Source organism: Convolutriloba macropyga, chromosome 1, assembly GCF_964194025.1.
Source record: "Convolutriloba macropyga chromosome 1, txConMacr16.3, whole genome shotgun sequence".
NCBI classification, from domain to species: Eukaryota; Metazoa; Xenacoelomorpha; order Acoela; family Convolutidae; genus Convolutriloba; species Convolutriloba macropyga.
The window spans coordinates 9,115,747-9,139,323 of NC_134468.1; the positions used below are offsets into that span (position 1 = coordinate 9,115,747).

The 23,577-nt window shown below is 35.6% G+C and overlaps 1 protein-coding gene across 3 annotated transcripts in view; it reads right to left on the bottom strand.

Moving 5' to 3' along the window:
• The window catches only part of LOC142334786 (uncharacterized), a 58,543-nt gene extending 35,239 nt beyond the window's left edge, over positions 1-23,304 (bottom strand). Inside the window, exons 1-3 of one of the 3 annotated variants that reach the window (XM_075383083.1) lie at positions 21,952-23,304; positions 6,902-7,128; positions 4,601-4,805 (exon numbers count right to left, since the gene is read on the bottom strand). In XM_075383083.1, the coding sequence (XP_075239198.1) occupies positions 4,601-4,805; positions 6,902-7,128; positions 21,952-22,909 (1,390 nt within the window). In that variant the 5' untranslated portion in view covers positions 22,910-23,304. Of the gene's footprint in view, positions 1-4,600; positions 4,806-6,901; positions 7,129-21,254; positions 21,482-21,951 lie in introns of those variants that run through there. The other 2 variants (XM_075383093.1, XM_075383102.1) reach the window with 2 other exon arrangements.
• Between the last annotated feature and the right edge of the window lie 273 nt (positions 23,305-23,577).

Genomic DNA, 23,577 nt, shown 5'->3' on the forward strand with positions numbered 1-23,577 from the left:
TGTAAAATTACGATCTATTATGTTAACAAACACTAACATTGCATCAATGCTAAAATTAGACCTCATGTAACATTACAATCCCTAGTGCGGGGAAATTTGAATTGTTGTTTAGACCCTTATCCATATTCAGCTCCTCGTTAAATGTATCTATCTCTAGTCATTCATTGATTTACTCATTCTACGCAATGAAAAAGGGGTAACGGGGTCAGAGATAATGGCGCAACTTCAGCTTGGTTCCAGGTAGCGACGTTTTAATTGTAATTTACAGGATAAGAGAGCTTACTATCTGACACTTTTATAGACTAGGCTTAAAAAGGCAGATTTATTCGAACTCGATTTATTAGCTCGTTTCGTTCAAAAGGCTGCTGTATCACAAACGTATCTCAAAATCTCAAATTAGAAAGAAATTAACTTAAAACTATTTTGGAATATACATGCCTATAATAATATAATGAATTCCAACTTCTCTTAAGGAATAACACCTTCAACAACTACAATCTTAGCAAGACATTTTTTTTCTACAATACTTGATGTCAAAATCAATACTAACACCATAGTGGCCATTTATAATTCAACATTTCGAAGTACTTGAATAATTCCATAATTTATCATACACATCGGACTCATTACGGTCTCACATCAATATTCCCCCAACTTTTTCCCAATTTTCCCACTCTCAAGCAAAGGTTAATGTTGCCCAACTTATGAATATGGCGAGGGAAACAAACAATCGCCTGGAGGCATCCATGGAGACGTGGGTAATATTCTGGAATAAAATCAATTTAGTGGCCGGAAAAACTGAGTCACAAATGTTCGGTATTGCCAAATGATATTTGATGGTTTGGCAAAATACAAAAAAGCTCAGTGTCACAAGGAAAGATGGTACGATGTGGTTTCGAGGTAAAAAGCAGGCTTTTAGGACATACAATAATTAAATCTTTTGTGTTTTTACTAAGACTCCTTATGGGAAAGGTACAAAAAATTTATAGTTTTAAATTCCCAGTGGGCCCTGAGTCCACCAAAATCAATCAATTTTTTTTTGTCTTATCTCCTCTAAGACAAAACAAACTTAATTAAAAGATTTAAGACAATACCTAGTTGCCAAAAAAAGAAGGTTTAAACACATTAATTCACCCGACGCGCTTTCTCAAGCGATGCTGAATAGCATATAGTGTGTTGAATGTTTTGAAATAATACCCTTTTTTAAACAGAGCAATCATTCAATTTCCTTCCCACAATTGAGAAAATATGTGAACACAACATGAATGGTTAATATTAATACCGTACGCAAATAAACACAAAAGCAACATATGATTTGTCCTTCAATTTAATTCGCGAATGCGACTAATTCAGCAAACCAAAGAAAAGGATAAAATTCATTGCCACATCAATGGAAGAAAGGACGACACATAAAACAAATCGTTTTACTCTTCAAGAAGTACAAATTTACAGAACATAAAGAGCAGTTCAGAAAACCATAGGCAAAACAGCAATTATAGCAAAAAGCTGCATCCTTTTTGGTTTCACTCGAGGCAATAAAAACATTATCGACTATTGTCGGTCTAATTGCTCTAAAGCGTTGGAAAAAACCGATGATAGTTGCAGGCATAATCTTTGGCTAGCGTCAGGGAGGGCACAGTGAGATGCAGATAGGAGGCAGTATTAGTAGTTTGACTAGGCAGGAGGGAGCAGTAAGGGGTCAAAAATTCTCAAATTTAATAAAAACATAGCCGGCAAATTGCCGGAAAATAGCCGCCGTTGACCCGCTTGAAGCATATTGGAATTGAAACAGAAACCGAAAAATAGAAATTGACAGAAGATAGATTTTTTATTTGGTGTGCAAATTCTGAATATTCGGATAGGTTCTAAAATTACACTATATTAGGCTTCTAAACCGAACACTATTAAGCATAATACTAATGCCAGCTAGCAACCGCTTTAATGAACTTTGATAACCTAATGCACTATGACCTAATTCTAATGACCCAATACACTATGTTATTTTGATCTTTTGATTTTGCTCTTTTGACTTTGAACGTATTCACTACATTGCGTAATTCAATGTGCGAAAGAATTTAAAATCCATACAGTTGAAACAGTGAGTCAGGAAAGCCAGAAGTCAAACGCGAAATTCGTGACTTATGTAAAACGAAAAACGTGATCAAAAGGTAAGCGAATTTTAAAAAAAAGGTTGCACCTAAATAATATCCGTTGAGAGGCTGACACCGGCTATTAAAAATAATATTTTCACCAAAATTAGTATAGATTAAGAACTACTGCACATTAGAAACATAACGAGTATTCTAAATGTTAATGCCAAACGTTCGGAAAGAAAGAAGTCAAAGTTCAAGTCAAACAGATATGATTCAGCTGAAAAAAACGCTAACACCATGACTCCCTTTCAAGTTGATGAAAATGCCAAGGTTCCAAAAACCTACCTTTGATCCGTAAAGAACAAAATACTAGGAAAAATTTAAAAAGTGAAAAAAAAAGTTTTAACTTTTTTACAGTTAACTACTAAATTCGATCATAATGAGCTGCAGTTTAGCTCAAAACATGCGACAAATGAAACTTGGAATAGTTAGCAAGCTTAGCAAAAACAAACATAACCGACTAACATCGCAAGAACCGCTCTCGAACGACTAGCAGCCGATATCTATAGCAGCCTGCTCCAGTGGGGGGGGGGGGGTATCTTACTTTTAATTTGACTTTTAGTAGCGAACTGCCTCCACTACAGTTTAGCTGCTGACACTTGCGAATGAGAGAAATTTAGATCACTTAAAACGAAAAAATCAAGGGCGTAAAACTTACTCGAAAAGTCAAAATGCTCAAGCAAAAATTTTGCATAAAACAACACGTCTACAATAGTTTAATTTTTCAACAAAACTTTCCTACATACTGTCAAATTGCGCAAAGTTTTCTCATCAAGGAGATAAATATGTCCTTTTTCAGTTCATCTGTCTCTTCATTCGACCTTTGTTTTTTTTTCAAAAGCGAACGCTAACATTACTGAAATTAAGAAATCATTCAAAATCATATGCAGCATACATAAATCAACTAATCTTCATCTTATTCGACAGCACAGAAAAAAGACAACGGTGGGTGGGCTTAAACACCCACTGAGGTCAAGCTGAAATTCGTTTTACACAAAAACAAAAGTCATTGCAAAATAAACTAAAAATGCCAATTATCAAAAATTTATGAAAATTTGCACGTCGCACATTGCTCGTGATAATCTGACGGGCATTTAATTTCGGAAACAAATTGCACCATGCTTTTTTGTCTTTCATATAAAAAGAAAAATTAAACTCTCTAAAACTTGAAAAACTTGACATATGCTTCTAAATTAAATCTAAGGAGAAGTGGAAGCAAGACGTGAACAAAAAGGAAGACACCCCCACTTGGCGCCGATTCTTTAAAGCCATCAACATCTGGTCCAATTATTTATTGATTTTCCAGTTGCATCATTTGAATGACAGTGAAAACATAAACAAAAGCAAACGCACTATCTTTTCAACAATTGAAATTTATGAAAAATTGTTTGCTTCTTTTTATTACTCTCAGCTAACTGCAAATTCAAGTCCCGACAGACTTAAGCAAGAAAAAGCAAGTATCACCGCAGACATATTCAAGCTATTTTGCAGATTAAGAAGGCCATTTGCAGTTCAATTTAACATTTTGCAGAAACTTTACCATGATTTAGAGAACATTTCTCTGCAAGCTAGCAGAATCAAAATAAAAGTGTTTACAAAAGTCAAACTGTTCACTGCTTTTGAGTGTTAGAGCATAATTCAAACTTGGCCAGATTTTTGCTATATATAGATTTAAACACTTTCTCATTTGATCTTTTCAAACGAAAACGCAAATTTGCAAACGAAGTTTTCATTTATATACAGGTTAGCTAAATTTGCAAAAATAGGAAACTTTAGTTTTAGGAAGCAAACAGCATTAAAATACAAGGCAACAAAAACAGTTACACTTAAACAGAAAGAAAAACGAAAACAATAACCAAAACAAGTTCACGGTATTGTAAAATGCTTCCTAGCATAAAGCTGAAAAGGCAAATAGATATAATAATAATTTTGTTTCTGAGTATTTGCAGAGCAGCGTTAGGCTTTCAGTCTGCAGTGCATTAACAGTAGCCTTGTTCTATATTATTCCCCAGATCTCAGACAGTTCGTTTTGGGAGCATGAATGCTCTTTTTTGGTGACTATGGCCATTTTTGGGTAAAACTTTACTATAAGAATATTTGGAAATGTTTGTTGAAAAAGTTTGCTTGTGACAAGTCTATTGGATCAGAGATCTTCGAGAACAGGTTTCACGAAAAGCATTTTGAACGAAAAAATACACACAAAATTGGTACTACTATTACTACCCTTAAGAACCTGTACATTAATTGAGCTTCTATTCCGCGATTTTGATAACTGCTCCACCCCCCCCCCCCCCCCCACAATCCATCGTTTTTGCTCAGAACTCCAAAATGTAAAAACCACCTTAGAGGGAAGATGGGTGGGGGCGTAAAAGTCGTATACCCACTATGCAAGGGTCAATTATCAAGAGCTCTGCAAGAAGACACCTTGAAACAGCTTATCAACTTACCTAGATGCTTATGTCCGGTTACATTTCGGTTGAAGAATGTATAGCTGAAGTTGAAACCATTAGCATAGTCGTCGGTAGACCCGAAGTTTGTGGGTGCAAAAACAACTGACACCACCTCACTTGAGAAGTAGAGATCCTCTGGGAAGTTGCGGTCACAGAGCATAGAATGCCACGTGTCCGAGACTTGTGGAGGTCCGTGGAAGATCTGAAATTAAGATAAGGAATAATATCCGAGATACATGTTACAAGACTTAGACGAAGTCATCGCAAACTCCTGACATTAGTAGACAGCTGATGCACTTAGCGCCGCATACAACAATTCTAGCACGTGAGTGTTTCGAGTAATGGGTACGTGACTTTTCTTGAAGTCACTGAGAACTTCTTCTTGTGTTTATCAAGAACTTCAAAGTGGTTCGAGATATTAAGTCAGAATTTCGAAGTGACAGCAGAGTCGCGTAAACATGCTTGAAACACGAAACGCGCACCTTTTAAAATGACAAAAGTCAACTTCTGGCTAAGTAGGAACTTCTTGCATTTTAAATTTTGGCACTGCATACTTTCGGCATTTTAAAATGCGCGCGTGAGTGTTTTAATCAAGGTTACGTGATTCTGCAGAAGTCACTTTGAAATTCAGACTCAATATCTCGAACCGCGTCCGGGTTCTCCATAAACGCCCGAAAGTCTCAGTGGCTTCAAGCAGAGTCACGTAACCTGCACTTCCATTGTTTTAGCAATTGGCTTTGAGCAAGTTGCCAAATTTCAGAATCCATGGATTGAAGCGGTTCAAAATCGAGGCTTTAAAATAGGATGTCACAGATTTGACCTTAAGGTCGAGTATGTAAAAAGGCCTTCAATTGTACAATATGTTTCTCAACGTCTGGTATTTCAATTATAGCATTCTAAGGGACTGACAAATTGAGCACCATATGTTATTCACAACTGAGTAAACACTGGATGAAAAAATTCAGTACTCTATCCTTTAAGCAAAACCATGACGAACACTTCGACTATCATAACAGACTGGGATCTATCCCCCCAGGCGCACGTGCTGTATTTTACATAGTACTGTTCGATATAACAACACAAAAATTGTAGCTGGGGGGCATAAAAAACGTGGGGGAACAGCATACATTCACAAAATTCTCTTCACTATTTTCGGGTCAAAATAACTTTGTGTCCCCAAAATCTGAACCAAAATATTCTCTACTGGTGTAATGAGCCGGATGTTAAACCAATTTCATTTCATTTGAACAGTGCTTTGATTTCTCCACTTCAAAGCACAGATTATTAAAAAACAATTCGGCTTTTTATATAATATTGCCTGCTCAAAATAACTCCAAATAAAAAACAAATCCCATCATTAACAGATAAGCACCCGATTATGTCAAAAAACAATTCCTGTCAAAGAAATTTTGAACAAATGTTGTCGCTTTGAAAGAGCAAATAATTCTGCAGCCTGTCTAAGTAGCAGCTAGTTTTGCTAGGCCAAATTTAGTTCAAATAGAGCTATTCAATTATTCAATGATGTCACGTCTCGCTGTTTTTTTTAAGAAAAAAACATGAAAGTGCACGCGAAGTCAAAAATAACAAAGAGAACAGCAGTACTAATTTAAGGCTATATGGATTAAGGTTTGGATTTTTCGCTTGGGCTCTCAGCGTTATGGGCGCAACACAACACTATCGAGCAAGAGCTACAGTAACGCAATTTTTTTCCAAAAAAAATTTAAAACGGTGGAATATTTACTACTTTTCGGAGTTTTTTTCTAGACTACGTTGGAGATCTTCTTGCGCATTATAGAAAGATTAAAAGGAGCACTATATTTAACCTCTTGAAACAAACATTTTTTTAAACAAGCTGAGTTTCAATTTTCTAGAGACTTGCCTGCCTCATTTTAAAAATTTTCTGATGTTTCTATTTAACACACTAGACTGATGTTATTTTACTGCAGAACATCAGGGTATTCAAGCACAAATCTACTTTATCAAACGCAAGAAAATGCTCAAAAGCATTCGCCATGTCTTGATGCGTCTTCAGTTTCACGAAGCAATTTGGTACCCTGATGCTAAGTTTCAAAATAACACCAACAAAGTTGAGCTTTTGGAAAAAAAAAACGATCTATTCTGTCACCACCACCCCCCCCCCCCACACACACACATACAAATTTTGTGTTCTTATACAGCACGTTACTATAAAACAAAAGAGCACGTGCAGCTCGGGGTGTAAAAAATATGCCCATCAAGCTGGGGGCCAGAAACAATAGATACGAATACTCAGTTATTGAGTTTTAGATGGTAGCTTACATTTATGAAGTCGTTGTTGCAGAAGCCAACGAGCTGAGGAGGTTGGAGAAATATATCATTGAACTTTAGTCTGAGGGTAGTGTTTGGCCTCCTGTTTACAAACATCCAAATTTGCAGACCATCAGGCGATGGAAAGTACGCGCTGCCCGGAAACCCTTGTGTGAACAAAGACCCAGATACTATGCCCGTCTCGGATGGGTCCACTTCTATTATTTTGGTCCTGCTTACTAGAAACATAAATATTCCATATTTGTACACCCACTCAACTGCGATTTTGTGTAGAAAATACAGGACAATTTAAAAAAATTTAGATTTATGCAATTCAATCATGCGATGAATCGAAAAAGAGCTTTACAGGTTAAAATGTGAATTATGGATAAAAATTACGGATAAATGGATAAATATTCACAACCAGCTTGTTACACGAGTGCCTCATTTTCGCGTCATGCCATTTTTTTTAAAAAAAATGGACAGCACTACAAAAATAACGAAAAATAACGCGAAACTCAACCAACCCCCACCCCCAAAAACAATCAATGGTTCATGGGGCTTCTAATGATATTCTAAATTATAATGATACCGTTACAATTTTCAACAAAAAATATAACCAGCAGCCAAAAATGAGTAAAGTAGTCCCCCCCCCCTCTCCCCACAAGTAAGTCGGAAAAATAATGGTTGACATTTACAATCCGATATTATAATAAAACCCTGAGTGAACTAAAACAGACATCCAAAACTAAATGAGACAATTTGAACTGTTCAAAAAAGAGTATTCAGCACGTGATCATAGGCTAGTTAATATCTTGACAAATTTCAGAATTTTGTTTTGGTAATACATTTTCCACGCCACCGTGTCCTCATCCCCTAATAGCTAACAAGGTCAATTAATTTGTTTAAAGAGCTATTCAATTAAAGATTTCAATAGATTATTCAATTTAAGATTTCAATGTCTCAAGTTATTAGATTAAGAGTTAATCAGCTGAGTTAAAAATTATTTCAATAAGAGATTGGTCTAAATATATTTTGATCTAAATCAACATTTGAGTGACTTCAAAGATAGCAGATTGGTTTGAAAACAGGACAAAATATTCCGAAGGCCATTTTTCATCGCCATACAAACGGAAAACTCAAAAGCGTTTTCATGAAAAATAAATCAATCTGTTGGCCTTTAAATTTTGCAAATTTGCCTGCAACAGCGGAGATAATTAAAAATTAAAATGAAATCCTCAAACAAGCATCGATTAACTTTGATTTTTAATCGGATTCGAAGATGAAAGCAAGAGCTCCTACACAACAAAGCACATCCGTGTTCGATATTCAAATTCAATTCATCAAAATATACTCAAATGCTGTTCTTTGAGGTTTATTCCTTAGCCAAACAATGGTCACAATGGAAAGCCGCACTTGTTCGGAGAGCGAAGGAAAATACTTCCAAGTATATCAACTTTCAGCTGCACCAAGGGAGATTTTGTTTGAATTAATCCAAGTTCAGTTAGTTCGCTTGTTGCTTTCACACAGAAATCACTCAATCACTGGAAAAATCTCTTAATTGAAGAATACTAACACAACTTTAATGCTCCATATACAAAAATGCCCTCACCCAGTCAAACTGGAATTTATTTTAAAGTTAACTTCGGGTTAATTTCGCGTTCGAGTCGCTCAAGACCATTGCACGTTTAACAAATCTAAGACAATCAAAAATGATGAAGTAGCATTCATTTCCGGTAAATTTTATAGTCACAGTAAAATGACAATAAAATCATGGAAAACTTTTATGAAACTTATTTTAAATTTTTTTTTGCCAGCATACAAAAATTTCTTAAAGTAACAATCCCTTCCTTACCTTTAACGTCAATTTCCAAACTTACACCAGTCTTATACCAGTTAAAAGTATAGTTTAAAATACAAATCTATGAAAATCAGTCGGACATATCATGATCGAACATGTTATACAAAACATTTGTGTGTTCTTATATCTAATTGGCTAATTCAACCTGGATAAATTACATTTTTGACCTACAATCCCAATTTCTGGCTAAAGATTTATTGGCTTTACTGGGTGACGTACAATTATGTCGACGTATAACTGTGCCGATTATAAACTGCCGAAAATAAATTTCATTTTTTTACTCGATAAACTAATCAAATCATTTTTAAGCGAATGAGAGCAAAAATACTAAATGCATTGGTGTACAGAGATAACAAACTTTATTATTTACCTAAGGGCGATATAATACTTAAACAAATTATAATTATTTCAAAAGATGGCCTTGCCTCAGCGGTCCGTGGGACTTGAGATAAATCTATCACAAACAAACTAAGGATCAGTTTGCCCTGGCACTTTGAAATCATTTCCACTACCATTAAATTTAAAATTGCCCTTTGCGATTTTGGCGCTTTCAAAATTATTTCCAGTTTCGACACTTTTATACGTAGGCATAGTATTACGTCGTCTTAGTTGCACGTAATGTTTTATTTAGCTTTTGGTAATAGCAACGTCTCGGCAAAAAAATCCTATCGGTGACGTCTCATCAAATACCTTTTTAGGTATGACTGGTCGAGAAATTGAGCACTTTAGCGAGCATGGTAATTTTAGTGCTCAATTAACCTACATTAAGTTTAATTTTTAAAGAAAAATTGACGTATTCTATTAAATTTTGCAGTATATTTTCAAGCCTGTGGCCCGTGGGATTTTAAATAAATTGGCCAGAATGGAACGACTACAACTGCGTAAAAATATCTGACTAATTCATCCTCTACTTTCATAAGCAACGATTTACAATAAGAACTGCCAAAAACATGGTTCCATCTGCAGAATCTATGAAGAAATTCAACAAATTGTGAAAAGCCTCGAAATCGCGATCAATAACATGGAAATAATATTACAGCTCAAACCAGCGTCCATTTTCAGAATCACAACAAAGCTGTGCTTTGCAGTGATTCCAATGCCAAGGACGTTTACAATGCCAACTTTCTATTTTTCCGATGGACTAGAACTATTTAGTGAGATAGAAAAATAACCAAATTCGCTCAAAATGATTCTCACTACAAGCCAACATGTTTTATGAAAGTCAATTTTCCATTGCACATGCGTTTGATTAATAAATGAAAGCAGAACCAACCAAATTTGACAAAAAACTTATTTTGGCTGTAATGGAAGTTAAAAAAACACTCACGTGTACATTTTAAAATGCCGAAAGTCTGCAGTACCAGAAGTCAAAATGCCAGAAGTTGCTACTTAGCCAGAAGTCGATTTTTTTTACTTTCGTCATTTTAAAACGCGCGCGTTTCAAGCATGGTTAAGTGACTATGCAGAAGTCACTTCAAAATTCTGACTTAATATCTCAAACCGCTTCGCGGTTTTCGATAAACGCCAGAAGTTCTCAGTGACTTCAAGCAGAGTTACGCAACCATGACTTGAATAACATGCAACGGAATAAATGAAGCAGCTTATAAGAACAAAATTTCTTTGAGAAAAATGGACTTCATGGTGTCGGAAAACAAATCGCAAAAATGAAAAGAAAAAATCGAGCGTCATTTCAGTAAGCTAAAAATTTAAAAATAAAGCATCAATCAATTACGTGCATCGCATTCATGAATGCGGTTCTATCTCATACTTTCTGAACCTAACATAATTGATTGATGCGGTAAATTATTCGTCAACAAAGCTGGCAGAAATTTGTTCACACTGACGCAAGTTTTAAAAAAACTTTTCACGTGAACATTAAGTCCAAAATGCTGAGACAGGAATTAGAAGTTCATTTTTTGACCTCCTTATCAAATGTCAGCTGATACCTGTGTTATGTGCCTTGTGTTCTTGCTTTCTTCTTTCTGCTTTACGATTGGAACGCGTTGGCTTGAATGCTTCTTGTGTAATTAGCTGAGAGCGTCAAAGAAAATTTACATGAACACTGGTAGTCTTAATTTGTTGCACGGTCATTAACCCTCTAATACAACACCTAAGTTGAACAGATAATCAAAACAGAAAACAGCTTCCCAGCTGAACATGGAATCTAAATTAAGCTCATAAAAATGCATTCAAGCCGAAAAAGAAGAACAGATGGTCCCAAATTACAGCCCAAGTAATGGGTCAAAAGCATGCCAGCATTCTCCGGGTTGTTTACAGTGGAAAATTTACGACCAAATTGATTTCCTTTTAATCGAGGCACTTAACGCTTCCTTAGTGCTATAACTCAACTGATTTATTACTTTGCCAGCCGAATAAATTCTAAATTCTACCACTACAAATTCCTTTCTTTTTATAGAACCATGTACAAAATAATAGCCCCAATCGCCCAGTCCAATTTATAAGTCGAATTTACCCCCTTAGGGACCTGGGGCATTTTGGCGAGAGGCTTTTAAACCAAGGTTACTTGAGTCTTAATTCGGAAATAGGAAGCGGCGAACCCAGTTATAAATGTCTGAACCCCCCCCCCCCAAACACTTGAGGGGATAGCTACGTGCGTAATACATGAACCAAGGAAACAAGCAAGGAAGGAAGCCTTCCTATTTGCTAGCTAGTACCTATTTATCAAGCATTCTGTTGTCTCGCTCCTTGGGAACATATTCTGGGGAGGTATGGGAACAAATGTTAGGCAGGGATAACTAAAGGAGAATTTCTAGCGCAACAGCCTCACAGCAGAGCACAGTAGAACGTATACAAGGGGTGGGAGGAGGAGGAACAAAATTGACCGCTTTTCGAACAGACTAGAATAATGCTTGGAGCGGGGACGAAAATAGGGAAGTTAGGGAAACTTGATCCCAAAATGGCATTAGCGAGCTCAACTCGGCTACAAAACTTGATAGATAAAATATATGTTTGATCTCTTTTTCAGACGGATACCTAAACCACTTAATTACAACATCAAGATCAGAAAGTTTTCATGCCTGTGGTAATTAAGTTTTCATGCCTAGAGCTTTGAGAACTTAGCAAATCAAAAACTGAAAAGAACCAAATCAATCGACCAAATCAACTTCTTTTAGACCACAATCTTGAAACTGGTCACGAAACGTAATCTAACATGTAAAAAATTTGAATTTAGTCCAAGAACAATAGTACTCCAAAACAGAACACAACCTAAAAAGAGGCGTCATTTAAATCACAAACGACTGACGAGTCTCGATTCTATTATTGCAAGCTTTGGTCTTCAAGGGGGGGGGGGGGGGGGGGGGGGTTGAAACGTACTTCAAATGACTCATCTTAAGTTTCATATTATAGCCAATTATTGTTCCGACTAGTCTTGAGGGGGGGGGGGGGCGAGGAACTATATAATCAAATGGGTTTTTTACATTTAAAATGAAAAAATGAAACCAGTTTTGGCACATATTTATATGATTTTTTTAAAGCAGTAGACTGCCGCTGATTGTGTTAAGTTCTGATAATTGGCAATGAGAAGAAAGTGAAAAAACGCTCAAGCAAAAAATTTCATAAAATCCACGACTATAAAAATTGCTTCTAATATCGCTCGAGAGCAATTAACAAATTTTATATTGAAATTCAAAATAACACGGGATTGATTTTGAAAATACTTACTTGAGATCAATTATTCAAATTTGGCCTCCACTATATAATTTCTCACTGTAACCATACCGACCTTTGACGAAAAAATACTTAAAATAGTCCACTGCACGTAATCAGAGTCATTTTAATTTACCGAAAAGAGATGAAATATTTCAGCTTCTACTCATCGAGGAAAGCATGAAGGTATTTCAGAGTGGAAGAACGCCGTGAAAAAAAAAAGAATTACAGATTTGTGATGGAGAAACAGTCCAATTCATCAGGGGTAAAACGAAACTGGTGACCTTGCCTTTAAAACCATAAAAAAATTTGGATCCAAAAATCACTGTTATTTCGCAAAACAAACAAATAAATTTCTCGGTATATAACCAATGAACGTTTTTTGATCTCATCAAGTAACTGACATCCTATGCTCTCTAAACTCCAGAGAAAAAATCTGATTTCTCAGGATTTCCGAAAAAGTTTAAAAATATCGGGCTGTATATTCCGTATTTTTTTAAAAAAGAAACCTTATATTCTGTCAAAAAGCCATAAAAGTTTCAAAATAAGGTATTAGTTGAAAAACTTGCTTACTCTTACAAAGCGCAAATGACAAAAATAATGGTATTCACTTTCAGATGGCATATGAGCCTGAATGTTAGGAAATTAACAGAATGATAATGGTAATAAAATATCATCATTCAAAATTCAGTCAACATCTCATCCGCAACCAGTTTTTTCGATCACTACTGCTAAAAATCAGAATCAGTGCTGGCAATGACTATGAAAATTTCTAGAGATTCGAGAGAACAATCAAACAAAAATGGCGCATAAGCTTCAGGGAACTGCCATCAAGCTTCGAGGAACAGGAGAGAAAAGACTCGGTTATCAGAAATGTAATAATTTGACATCTTCAGAACAGTTGGTGTTATGGAACTAACATAGTACGCCTTTACGTGGTGCTGTTGAACAATTATGCGTCATTTAATTCAAATAAATTGCTTCATCTGCCAAGTCAGGCTTTTAAAAAACAGAACACAGTTTTCTAACGTACAAAATGAAAAATTGCGTCAAATATTTTCGCCCAATTCGCAAATAAAACATTAACTGACTAAAGTAGGACGAATTCTTTCGCAAGCGAGGTATTTAACGACTAGTAAGGCAATCAATATAGAAGGGGCATAGGCTAGAGAAATTATATGATGCAAAAACTGTCTACAAAATTAAAAAATAAAACCAGTTTTGGCACATAATTATATGATTTTTTTAAAGCAATAAACTGCCGCTGATTGTGTTAAGTTCTGATAATTGGCAATGAGAAGGAATTAAAAAAAACGCTCAAGCAAAAAATTTCATAAAATCCACGACTATAAAAATTGCTTCTAATATCGCTCGAGAGCAATTAACAAATTTTATATTGAAATTCAAAATAACACGGGATTGATTTTGAAAATACTTACTTGAGATCAATTATTCAAATTTGGCCTCCACTATATAATTTCTCACTGTAACCTTACCGATCTTTGACGAAAAAATACCTAAAATAGTCCAATGTACGTTATCAGAGTCATTTTAATTTACCGAAAAGAGATGATATATTTCAGCTTCTACTCATCGATGAAAGCATGAAGGTATTTCAGAGTGGAAATAACGCCGTGAAAAAAAAGAATTACAGATTTGTGATGGAGAGACATTCCAATTCATCAGGGGTAAAAGGAAATTGGTGACCTTGCCTTTAAAACCATAAAAAAATTTGGATCCAAAAATCACTGTTATTTCGCAAAACAAACAAATAATTTTCTCGGTATATAACCAATGAACGTTTTTGGATCTCATCAAGTAACTGACATCCTATGCTCTCTAAACTCCAGAGAAAAAGTCTGATTTCTCAGGATTTCCGAAAAAGTTTAAAAATATCGGGCTGTATATTCCGTATTTTTTTTAAAAAGAAACCTTATATTCTGTCAAAAAGCCATAAAAGTTTCAAAATAAGGTACCAGTTGAAAAACTTGCTTACTCCTACACAGCGCAAATGACAAAAATAATGGTATTCACTTTCAGAGGGCATAAGAGCCTGAATGTTAGGAAATTAACAGAATGATAATGGTAATAAAATATCATCATTCAAAATTCAGTCAACATCTCATCCGCAACCAGTTTTTTCGATCACTACTGCTAAAAATCAGAATCAGTGCTCGCAATGACTATGAAAATTTCTAGAGATTCGAGAGAACAATCAAACAAAAATGGCGCATAAGCTTCAGGGAACTGCCATCAAGCTTCGAGGAACAGGAGAGAAAAGACTCGGTTATCAGAAATGTAATAATTTGACATCTTCAGAACAGTTGGTGTTATGGAACTAACATAGTACGCCTTTACGTGGTGCTGTTGAACAATTATGCGTCATTTAATTCAAATAAATTGCTTCATCTGCCAAGTCAGGCTTTTAAAAAACAGAACACAGTTTTCTAACGTACAAAATGAAAAATTGCGTCAAATATTTTCGCCCAATTCGCAAATAAAACCTTAACTGACTAAAGTAGGACGAATTCTTTCGCAAGCGCGGTATTTGACGACTGGTAAGGCAATCAATATAGAAGGGGCATAGGCTAGAGAAATTATATGATGCAAAAACTGTCCACAAAATTAAAAAATGAAACCAGTTTTGGCACATATTTATATGATTTTTTTAAAGCAATAAACTGCCGCTGATTGTGTTAAGTTCTGATAATTGGCAATGAGAAGGAAGTAAAAAAAACGCTCTAGCAAAAAATTTCATAAAATCCACGACTATAAGAATTGCTTCTAATATCGCTCGAGAGCAATTAACAAATTTTATATTGAAATTCAAAATAACACGGGATTGATTTTGAAAATACTTACTTGAGATCAATTATTCAAATTTGGCCTCCACTATATAATTTCTCACTGTAACCTTACCGATCTTTGACGAAAAAATACTTAAAATAGTCCAATGCACGTAATCAGAGTCATTTTAATTTACCGAAAAGAGATGAAATATTTCAGCTTCTACTCATCGAGGAAAGCATGAAGGTATTTCAGAGTGGAAATAACGCCGTGAAAAAAAAGAATTACAGATTTGTGATGGAGAGACAGTCCAATTCATCAGGGGTAAAAGGAAACTGGTGACCTTGCCTTTAAAACCATAAAAAAATTTGGATCCAAAAATCACTGTTATTTCGCAAAACAAACAAATAATTTTCTCGGTATATAACCAATGAACGTTTTTGGATCTCATCAAGTAACTGACATCCTATGCTCTCTAAACTCCAGAGAAAAAATCTGATTTCTCAGGATTTCCGAAAAAGTTTAAAAATATCGGGCTGTATATTCCGTATTTTTTTTAAAAAAGAAACCTTATATTCTGTCAAAAAGCCATAAAAGTTTCAAAATAAGGTACCAGTTGAAAAACTTGCTTACTCTTACAAAGCGCAAATGACAAAAATAATGGTATTCACTTTCAGAGGGCATATGAGCCTGAATGTTAGGAAATTAACAGAATGACAATGGTAATAAAATATCATCATTCAAAATTCTGTCAACATCTCATCCGCAACCAGTTTTTTCGATCACTACTGCTAAAAATCAGAATCAGTGCTCGCAATGACTATGATAATTTCTAGAGATTCGAGAGAACAATCAAACAAAAATGGCGCATAAGCTTCAGGGAACTGCCATCAAGCTTCGAGGAACAGGAGAGAAGAAAAGACTCGGTTATCAGAAATGTAATAATTTGACATCTTCAGAACAGTTGGTGTTATGGTACTAACATAGTACGCCTTTACGTGGTGCTGTTGAACAATTATGCGTCATTTAATTCAAATAAATTGCTTCATCTGCCAAGTCAGGCTTTTAAAAAACAGAACACAGTTTTCTAACGTACAAAATGAAAAACTGCGTCAAATATTTTCGCGCAATTCGCAAATAAAACATTAACTGAGTAAAGTAGGACGAATTCTTTCGCAAGCGAGGTATTTAACGACTGGTAAGGCAATCAATATAGAAGGGGCATAGGCTAGAGAAATTATATGATGCAAAAACTGTCTATAAAGGTATTCCAAGACGCGACCTCTCGGATGAGAGTCCCGGACAGTAACCACTAAGCTACCCGACTTATGGACGTTTACAGACTTACTTCGTGAATACTCACAAACACTCAGAAAATAACAAAAAGTGTGGAAAAGTAACCACAGTAAAATTTTCTAGAAAACGGTCAAGCAAAAATTTTGCAAAAAGAACACACACACGTTTACAATAATTGCTTAAAACTTTGTTCGAGAGCAATTGAAAACTGAAAAAAAATTAGATTTGAGTAATATCGTTTTAGAGATAAAGCAATTTTGCGTAAAATTAATTGAAAAATTCATTTACAATTCAAAATAGTTTTCACCTCTGTTATTAATGAAAACCTGTTTTCACCTGTTATTAATTAAAACGGAAGAATAATCTTCTCTTTTCTCCATGAGTTACACTTGCTAGCTGCAAATTAAAGCCCGTAAAAAATCTCCCAAATCATCGTCCCGACTCTTATCGCATCGATTTATTTGCTACATGTTTGCATTATCGAAAAAAATAGCATGCAATACATGGCCATGCATAACTGATGCCTCGCCTTTCAAAACTGCCGCGTGCATATGCAGTTCATAAAAAACTGAATTTTCGAAATTTCCAAATGATTACTAATTGCTTGCAACTTCTGTTTTGAGCAACCCTTAAGGAGTCCTTAAATTATGATTAATTCAGCATTTTTCTATGTAACCGCATTCAAAAGAGAAGGAGCATTATGGCTTCATTTGGCGTTTATTTAATTTTCACACATCCTGTTTTCAGTGGTATTCACGTGGTGCAATTATGAAGAACGCGAAATTTAATCAAAACAAGAGGTCACGAAGCTAGAGCTATAGGAATTGGAATCAATGGTTAATATACCTACAACAGGGGAAGGGTTATTAAAAAGATTGGAAAGGCAGAGAAAGAAGGTCTTGGCATAATCTAAAGACCTCATCAGTTAATTTCATTGCCCGTTCCCATTTTATTGATTGGATAAATGCAAGCAGTGTCATTATTTCCGTCTTAACAGCACAATAGGCCCCTGATACCCTAATACTAACACGCGACGGGCAGGGTAGAAGCATCGCGTTAAAATCAATCTCTATCGCCAGTATTCAGGCCCACATTTGATTGCGGCATAACAGGGAGGTTTATTGGGGGGGGGGGGGGGGGGGGGGGTGGTTTAGAACACTGCCGATAGCGATATGAAATCAATTACATATGCCCCTGCTTTACAATTCCATTTAATGATTGACTTTTAGCCTCAATTTATCACTGATATCTTGGTGAAAAGCGCCTTTCGTGTGCGCACGATAAGGCCGCAATTTGAATAAGTTAGCCCCTTTCCTAACTCATTTTTCCATGGGGGTAAAATCTAGTTAACCTATATTCTTTATCGCGGGTGGTGGAGGTGTTGGGGGCGAGGGGGGATTGGGGAGGCATTTGGTTCGCTCACCTCAAAACAACACACAACTGAGAACTGTGGTGCCTGATTGGGTTAATTCCAGTTAATTCCGGAGTACTTTACAACCGGATAAGACGGCTCAACTTTCGAGAAAAGCCAGATTCATACCGCGATCATGACAACAATTTTGATCTATTTAGTGCTTCAAACAACCGTGTAAAACTCTCTAGTTAGCGGTCAATGAACTACTTCATAAAACTCAATAGGTGACATGCTATTTGACTTGACAAGCCACCGAGACCGCTCTGGTTTAGATAACAAACAATTTAGCCAATTCATAACGAAAACAAAATTGTCTTGATTTTCATTAAACACAAATATTGAAGGAGCAATGCGAACACCGCTAAAGGTTGTTAAAACAAACACAAAAGCACTCCGAAAGCTACCGAATTGTTCTAAAAGATAAAAAAATTATCTCAAAGAGCACGAAACTATTAAAGACCATATTATCTCAAATAGCACAAAACGCATTCAATAATTAAAGGACAGCAAATAATTTTTTTTCCATTTTGCTCGAAAAGGCATCAATTTTGGGAAAATTTTGCTTTGATGTTGCTCTCTGACGTCATCAAATTTGCCGTCAAGTATCCTTCGAATTACAATTTCATTAACATTTACAATTCTTCAATGCAGCAATCGAAACGATTTGAATTTCAGATAGAAAAATTGAGTCAAGAGGTTTTTGAGACAATTGTAATGCGTCACTATGCTTTGCTTGCTAAATTCTAAATTCTAAATTTCATATATCAATATTTGATCTAATAAAAAGCCAATAAATTTTGAACCATACAGCATTTTGATACTTTGAGTGTCTGAATGACCGAAACTTCAATTCAAGTAATATGTTGTGAACAATAAAAACTGGATATAACTTATTGGCCAAAATTATGTTCTAATGAGATAACTGTAATAAAAAATTCTCGTAGAACTGTTAATAAAGTAAGAAAACTTCAGATCCAGACAGCGTGGAGCAAACATCTAAAAGCACCGCACAAACCAAACTGGTATACAGGATAACTCAATTACAGACCACCAGACAGACCACCAAAACAACCAGACAGATTTCAAATGCCAAGAGTCATGAATATTACCACAAGCTTGTTATCGCCATCGAGGAGCTACCAAATTCTGGGATAAGCCTAATTGTATAATTTCGAGAGGGCAATAACAACCTAGAGGTAACTTTTTAAATCAACTCTCGTTGCCATCACTACAGTTGCATAACTTAAGCCACGCAGCAGCTGATTGGACTATCTGTCTCCGCCATCTAGCGGAAAAAATCATTCTGATCCCACAGCAGAGGAATTTATTCGTTCCAGATATAATAGCACGCTTACAAGTTATAATCAGAGACAAAGAACGGGAAACAGCACAACATAGCCATTAGCAGCCTGAACTAGTTCCAACTTGAACCGGAGTTTCAAGCATTTTTAAAACCCGTTAAAAGGAAGCAAATGGCCTCCGGACTGCGAATGAGTTGAACTTTGAAACTTTAAAAAACAAAAGTAAAAATCGCAAATCACTGTTTCTCCGAAGAAGTTATGGACCTTTTATCCTCGCGTTAGGGAACTAAGACTCTCAGGCTGCTATGATTAAAGATCAAACAACTTAACTGATCGTTCTTTACGCAGTATATAAAAATCAGACCTCCACTCGAGTATCCCAGAAATCTGGTGTTAGGGGGTCTATGGAGGTGCAACTACTAAAAAAAACGGACCAGTACTGGAATCGAACCAGCATCTCTTACTTGCAAGCCTAATGTGCTACCTATTTACACCAACTGGTCTTAAGCTTTGGAACTTGGGCATCTCTTATAACCCGTTCTCACGTCCTTTCTTGTTCCTCAAAGCTTCATTTCTCTAGCCAAGTATACGTTGAGCGAAAAGAGCTTCTTGTCAAGCTAATCTTATGCACAGTTTACATTAAGTTGCTCTCTCTCAACCTTCTAACATCTGGGGAAATCGACCAACCTCATAAATGCAAAAAAAATCATGGTCTCAAAGAAATCATAAATGAAATTCTCTGTCACTTGATATCGAAATTGCGATGTTTATCTGAAACCTTAACAAACTTTACAAAATTGCAAACAACAAGCGGATTTTCCCATGGCACAGAAAATTTTAATACAGTACGTGATAGTCAGAGAAGAGAATTCAGACTGCTGATTCAATTAGAAAAATTAATTGATATTTGATAGAAAACGACTAAATCAAACAAAACTTTGAAAGTATTTTCTCTAGAAATGCATAAAAGGACACTATTTCACTCCTTGTTTAATGTCACTTCTGTGTTCTAACAAAAATCAAGTAGAGTAGAAATCGCGCAGAATATAAGTCGGTTCTTTGTTCAAATCAATTTATCTCCAGCACCTGAAAAATAAAAAGCGATGTATCTTTTTTCAATACTCTGACTTCTACAAATGAATTAAAATAAGGAGGCGAAACTATGAATTTGCACGCTTGCAAAATCTGACGAACTCTGATTTTATATTTGCCCAAACTGCAGAAATCATCAATTTCATGTTCATTTCAATAAGCATCAAAAGCCGTACGTAGATCGGAAAAAATTAAATTTTATCCCTGAACCAAACAGAGAAAAGGAAAGTTTTGATGAAATAAAAGCTTTACATAGCCTTATCTCACAATCAAACCTTTAAATTCACATGTTTTTCAGTTTAGCATATTCAAAATCTACAACCAGTCTGGACATAATTAGCGATTGTGTGACAAAAAAGTCACATTCTTCGCAGCTTTTTCATAAGAGGTCTGAAATATAGTTCATATTAATTCTTCGCAAAAATTACATGAAGACTACAAAAGTCTAATATTTGCACAAAATAAACCTTAAACCCTAACCTTAAAAACGTAACCTAAAACATTAAAATGGTTCCAAGAAAATTACATACTCCCAAACATCTTGATCCTAAAAATGACACTTTAAAAATTAACACGACATTCAGCAATATAATTGAAGACCAAATTCCAGCAGAAATCATCCATGGTAAAAACATTCTTATCAGATTTATTTGTTCATTTCGCGAAGAATCACAACGAAAATTTAAAGCAATTTAAAAAATTCCTTATATCAGGTAAAAGCATTTTTCTCTTGAAGAGACATGATTACAAAGAAGCAAACATTTTCTAGATGTACGAAAATTTGATACTGCAAAAAGAGAACGAGGGATAAAACATCAGCAACATTAGTATTCGAAGGAATAACGTGCACCAAGTACTCTTTAAAAGTGAATTTAATTTGGCTAAACTCACAAGTTTCATTTTTAAAATAATGATTTGCAAACATGAAAATTTAAAATAACATACTATTTGGGTTTGATGCTGAAACGGTTGCGAGTAATGAATTCCAAGACCTGATAATTTCCTAGCCGTATAATTTGTTCCAGGACAATTAGAACGATGTACAAAGATGAAGACAAAATGGGTGAAACTGAACGAATGAACAGATCCTTAACATGCAAAATTATCATATCTAGAGAATAATGATTCATGGAAAGAAAAGGGTCACCTTTGACCGAATTTAATGATTATTTCGTTTTCCTTTCCGAATTTGTTTGTTTTTAGATATAATCAGCAAAATATCCACTAATTGAAGCTAAAACTGTATGCGAACTATTTACAATATTTTATTGCATCAAATGTTCTAAAACAATAAAAATTTAAAAACTATCTCATAATAAACCTAATACCTTGAATTTTGAAGAGTAGCAGCAAACTGAAAAATTAACCCCCCCCCCCCCGCAATCGTAATAATTGTCCATTTTAGAAAATATTGACATAAAATTTTTATGTCTTATGGTATGGGCGTTAATCACAATGGAAAAAATTTGGGAACGAGAACAAAAATACCTCAAAATATTTTTTTATAGAAAGTACCGAGCGTGACTCCATTTTTGATTTAAACTGAATTGATATTAATATCTATGATCGGCTGTGAACTAAGATTTCGTTAATTTAAATTTTGAAAGCCAAAAAACTGAAAGCAATGAGAAAGTGCACTAACTTGGCACGGGCTTCACGATCAAGTGAAATGTCGCATTCGGCTTCTCATAATCTCTCTCTGTCTTGTAGACGAATGAGAGACTGCGACTGTTTGATGTCAAAAACTTGCTAGTCAGTCTTCCATAGCACCATTCTCCAATCAAGAACTCGCCGTCGTAGATGGACAGAACCCCACAGAGACACGTGTGACATCTAAACTGTTCGACCGAACTTGTTTTCTGAATCACAATTGTTTTGAACTCAACCGAGAGAAAATGACTGGCTTCGTGGGCTGTTACCCTTGTCACGCACTTTTCACAGCCAGCATTGACGCCGGGTCTGTCAATCATGATTTCCTCTGTTTGGTCTATGAATTTTGTCTTGGCACAGGTTCCCGTCCGTCGGTGACCATCAAAGTAGGGTTCACATTTAAGCTCGCTTGAATCATCCCCTCCTTTGCTGCTTAACGCACTGTTGTGTTTTTTAGAATTGTTCGTCCCATCCGATGGCTGAGACGACGCTTGAGCACCAAATGTACTGGAGAGTATCAAAAATAGAGTAAACAAAAAGAAGTTTGAAGTTGTAACAGTTCTGCTGTTCCTTTTATCCTTATAACTCGTTGCCGGGCAACCGCTGCAAAAGTTGCGATCAAACTTGAGAAAACTTAGAGCACCATTCATTGAGATAAAATTGACCAGCGGGCTGTTTAGGCCAGCGTTTGAGTCACTGTCGGTTAGCTGAGCGGGCGAGGAGGTCGAAGACTCCGCCTGTACCTCCCGAAGGCAAGTCCCACTGCTCGATGTGAGCGGAGGACTCAGTTGGGAGGGTTCGGCGAAATGTTGCGAGTTGAAGCACCCTTTGCTAGTAATACCACATGCAGATTTAGCGACTGCATGGTTTGCTGTGTTTAATGCCACTGAGGAGGTTAAAGATACGTGGTTTAGGAGGCTATTGTAACTCTGAGAATGTTGGCTTTTCATTTTGGGAAGATAAGTAACCTCTAGCTCTACACGCTACGAGGTTTCCCAAATGATCAACAGTTTCTGAAATAAACAAACACCAAATTGCACCACAAATAGAAACCAAGTTACAAACAAAACGAATAATAACGATTAAATAGTCGAACTCAATTCTGTCTATAAATAGTAACTGTTCGCTCAGTAACAAAATTGTCGCCAGGAAAAAATCCGACTTATGTAATTATAAAATGTTGCAAGAGTTTGCAATAACTAAATTTAGAAAGAAATAATAGAAAATTGCAAATAAAGAAAGTGAAAAAATAGCTCAAAAATAATGCTTCAAACCACACTTATACCAACGCACTGCGAACGCCGCCACACGGTATAAATATCACATATAAAATATCTGAAAGATTTATTTAAAAATTTAGCCAATCAGAAGAGAGGACAAAATTTTCTTCACTACAATAGTCGAGTGGCTTTGAGCGGAATATCTATTAAATTGCAAAGTTGCTGAAAAAACAAGAAGTAATTTATCGTATGAAGATTGAATTTTGTCACAAATGCGTAATAAAGTCATTTGATAAGAAAGAGCTTTAATTCATGAGTTACTTTTATCAAAGAAATGACTTATTGTCAAGAAAAGATCTTGCTGAAAGTGTTACAGTTAATAGCAACTTTTTGACAAA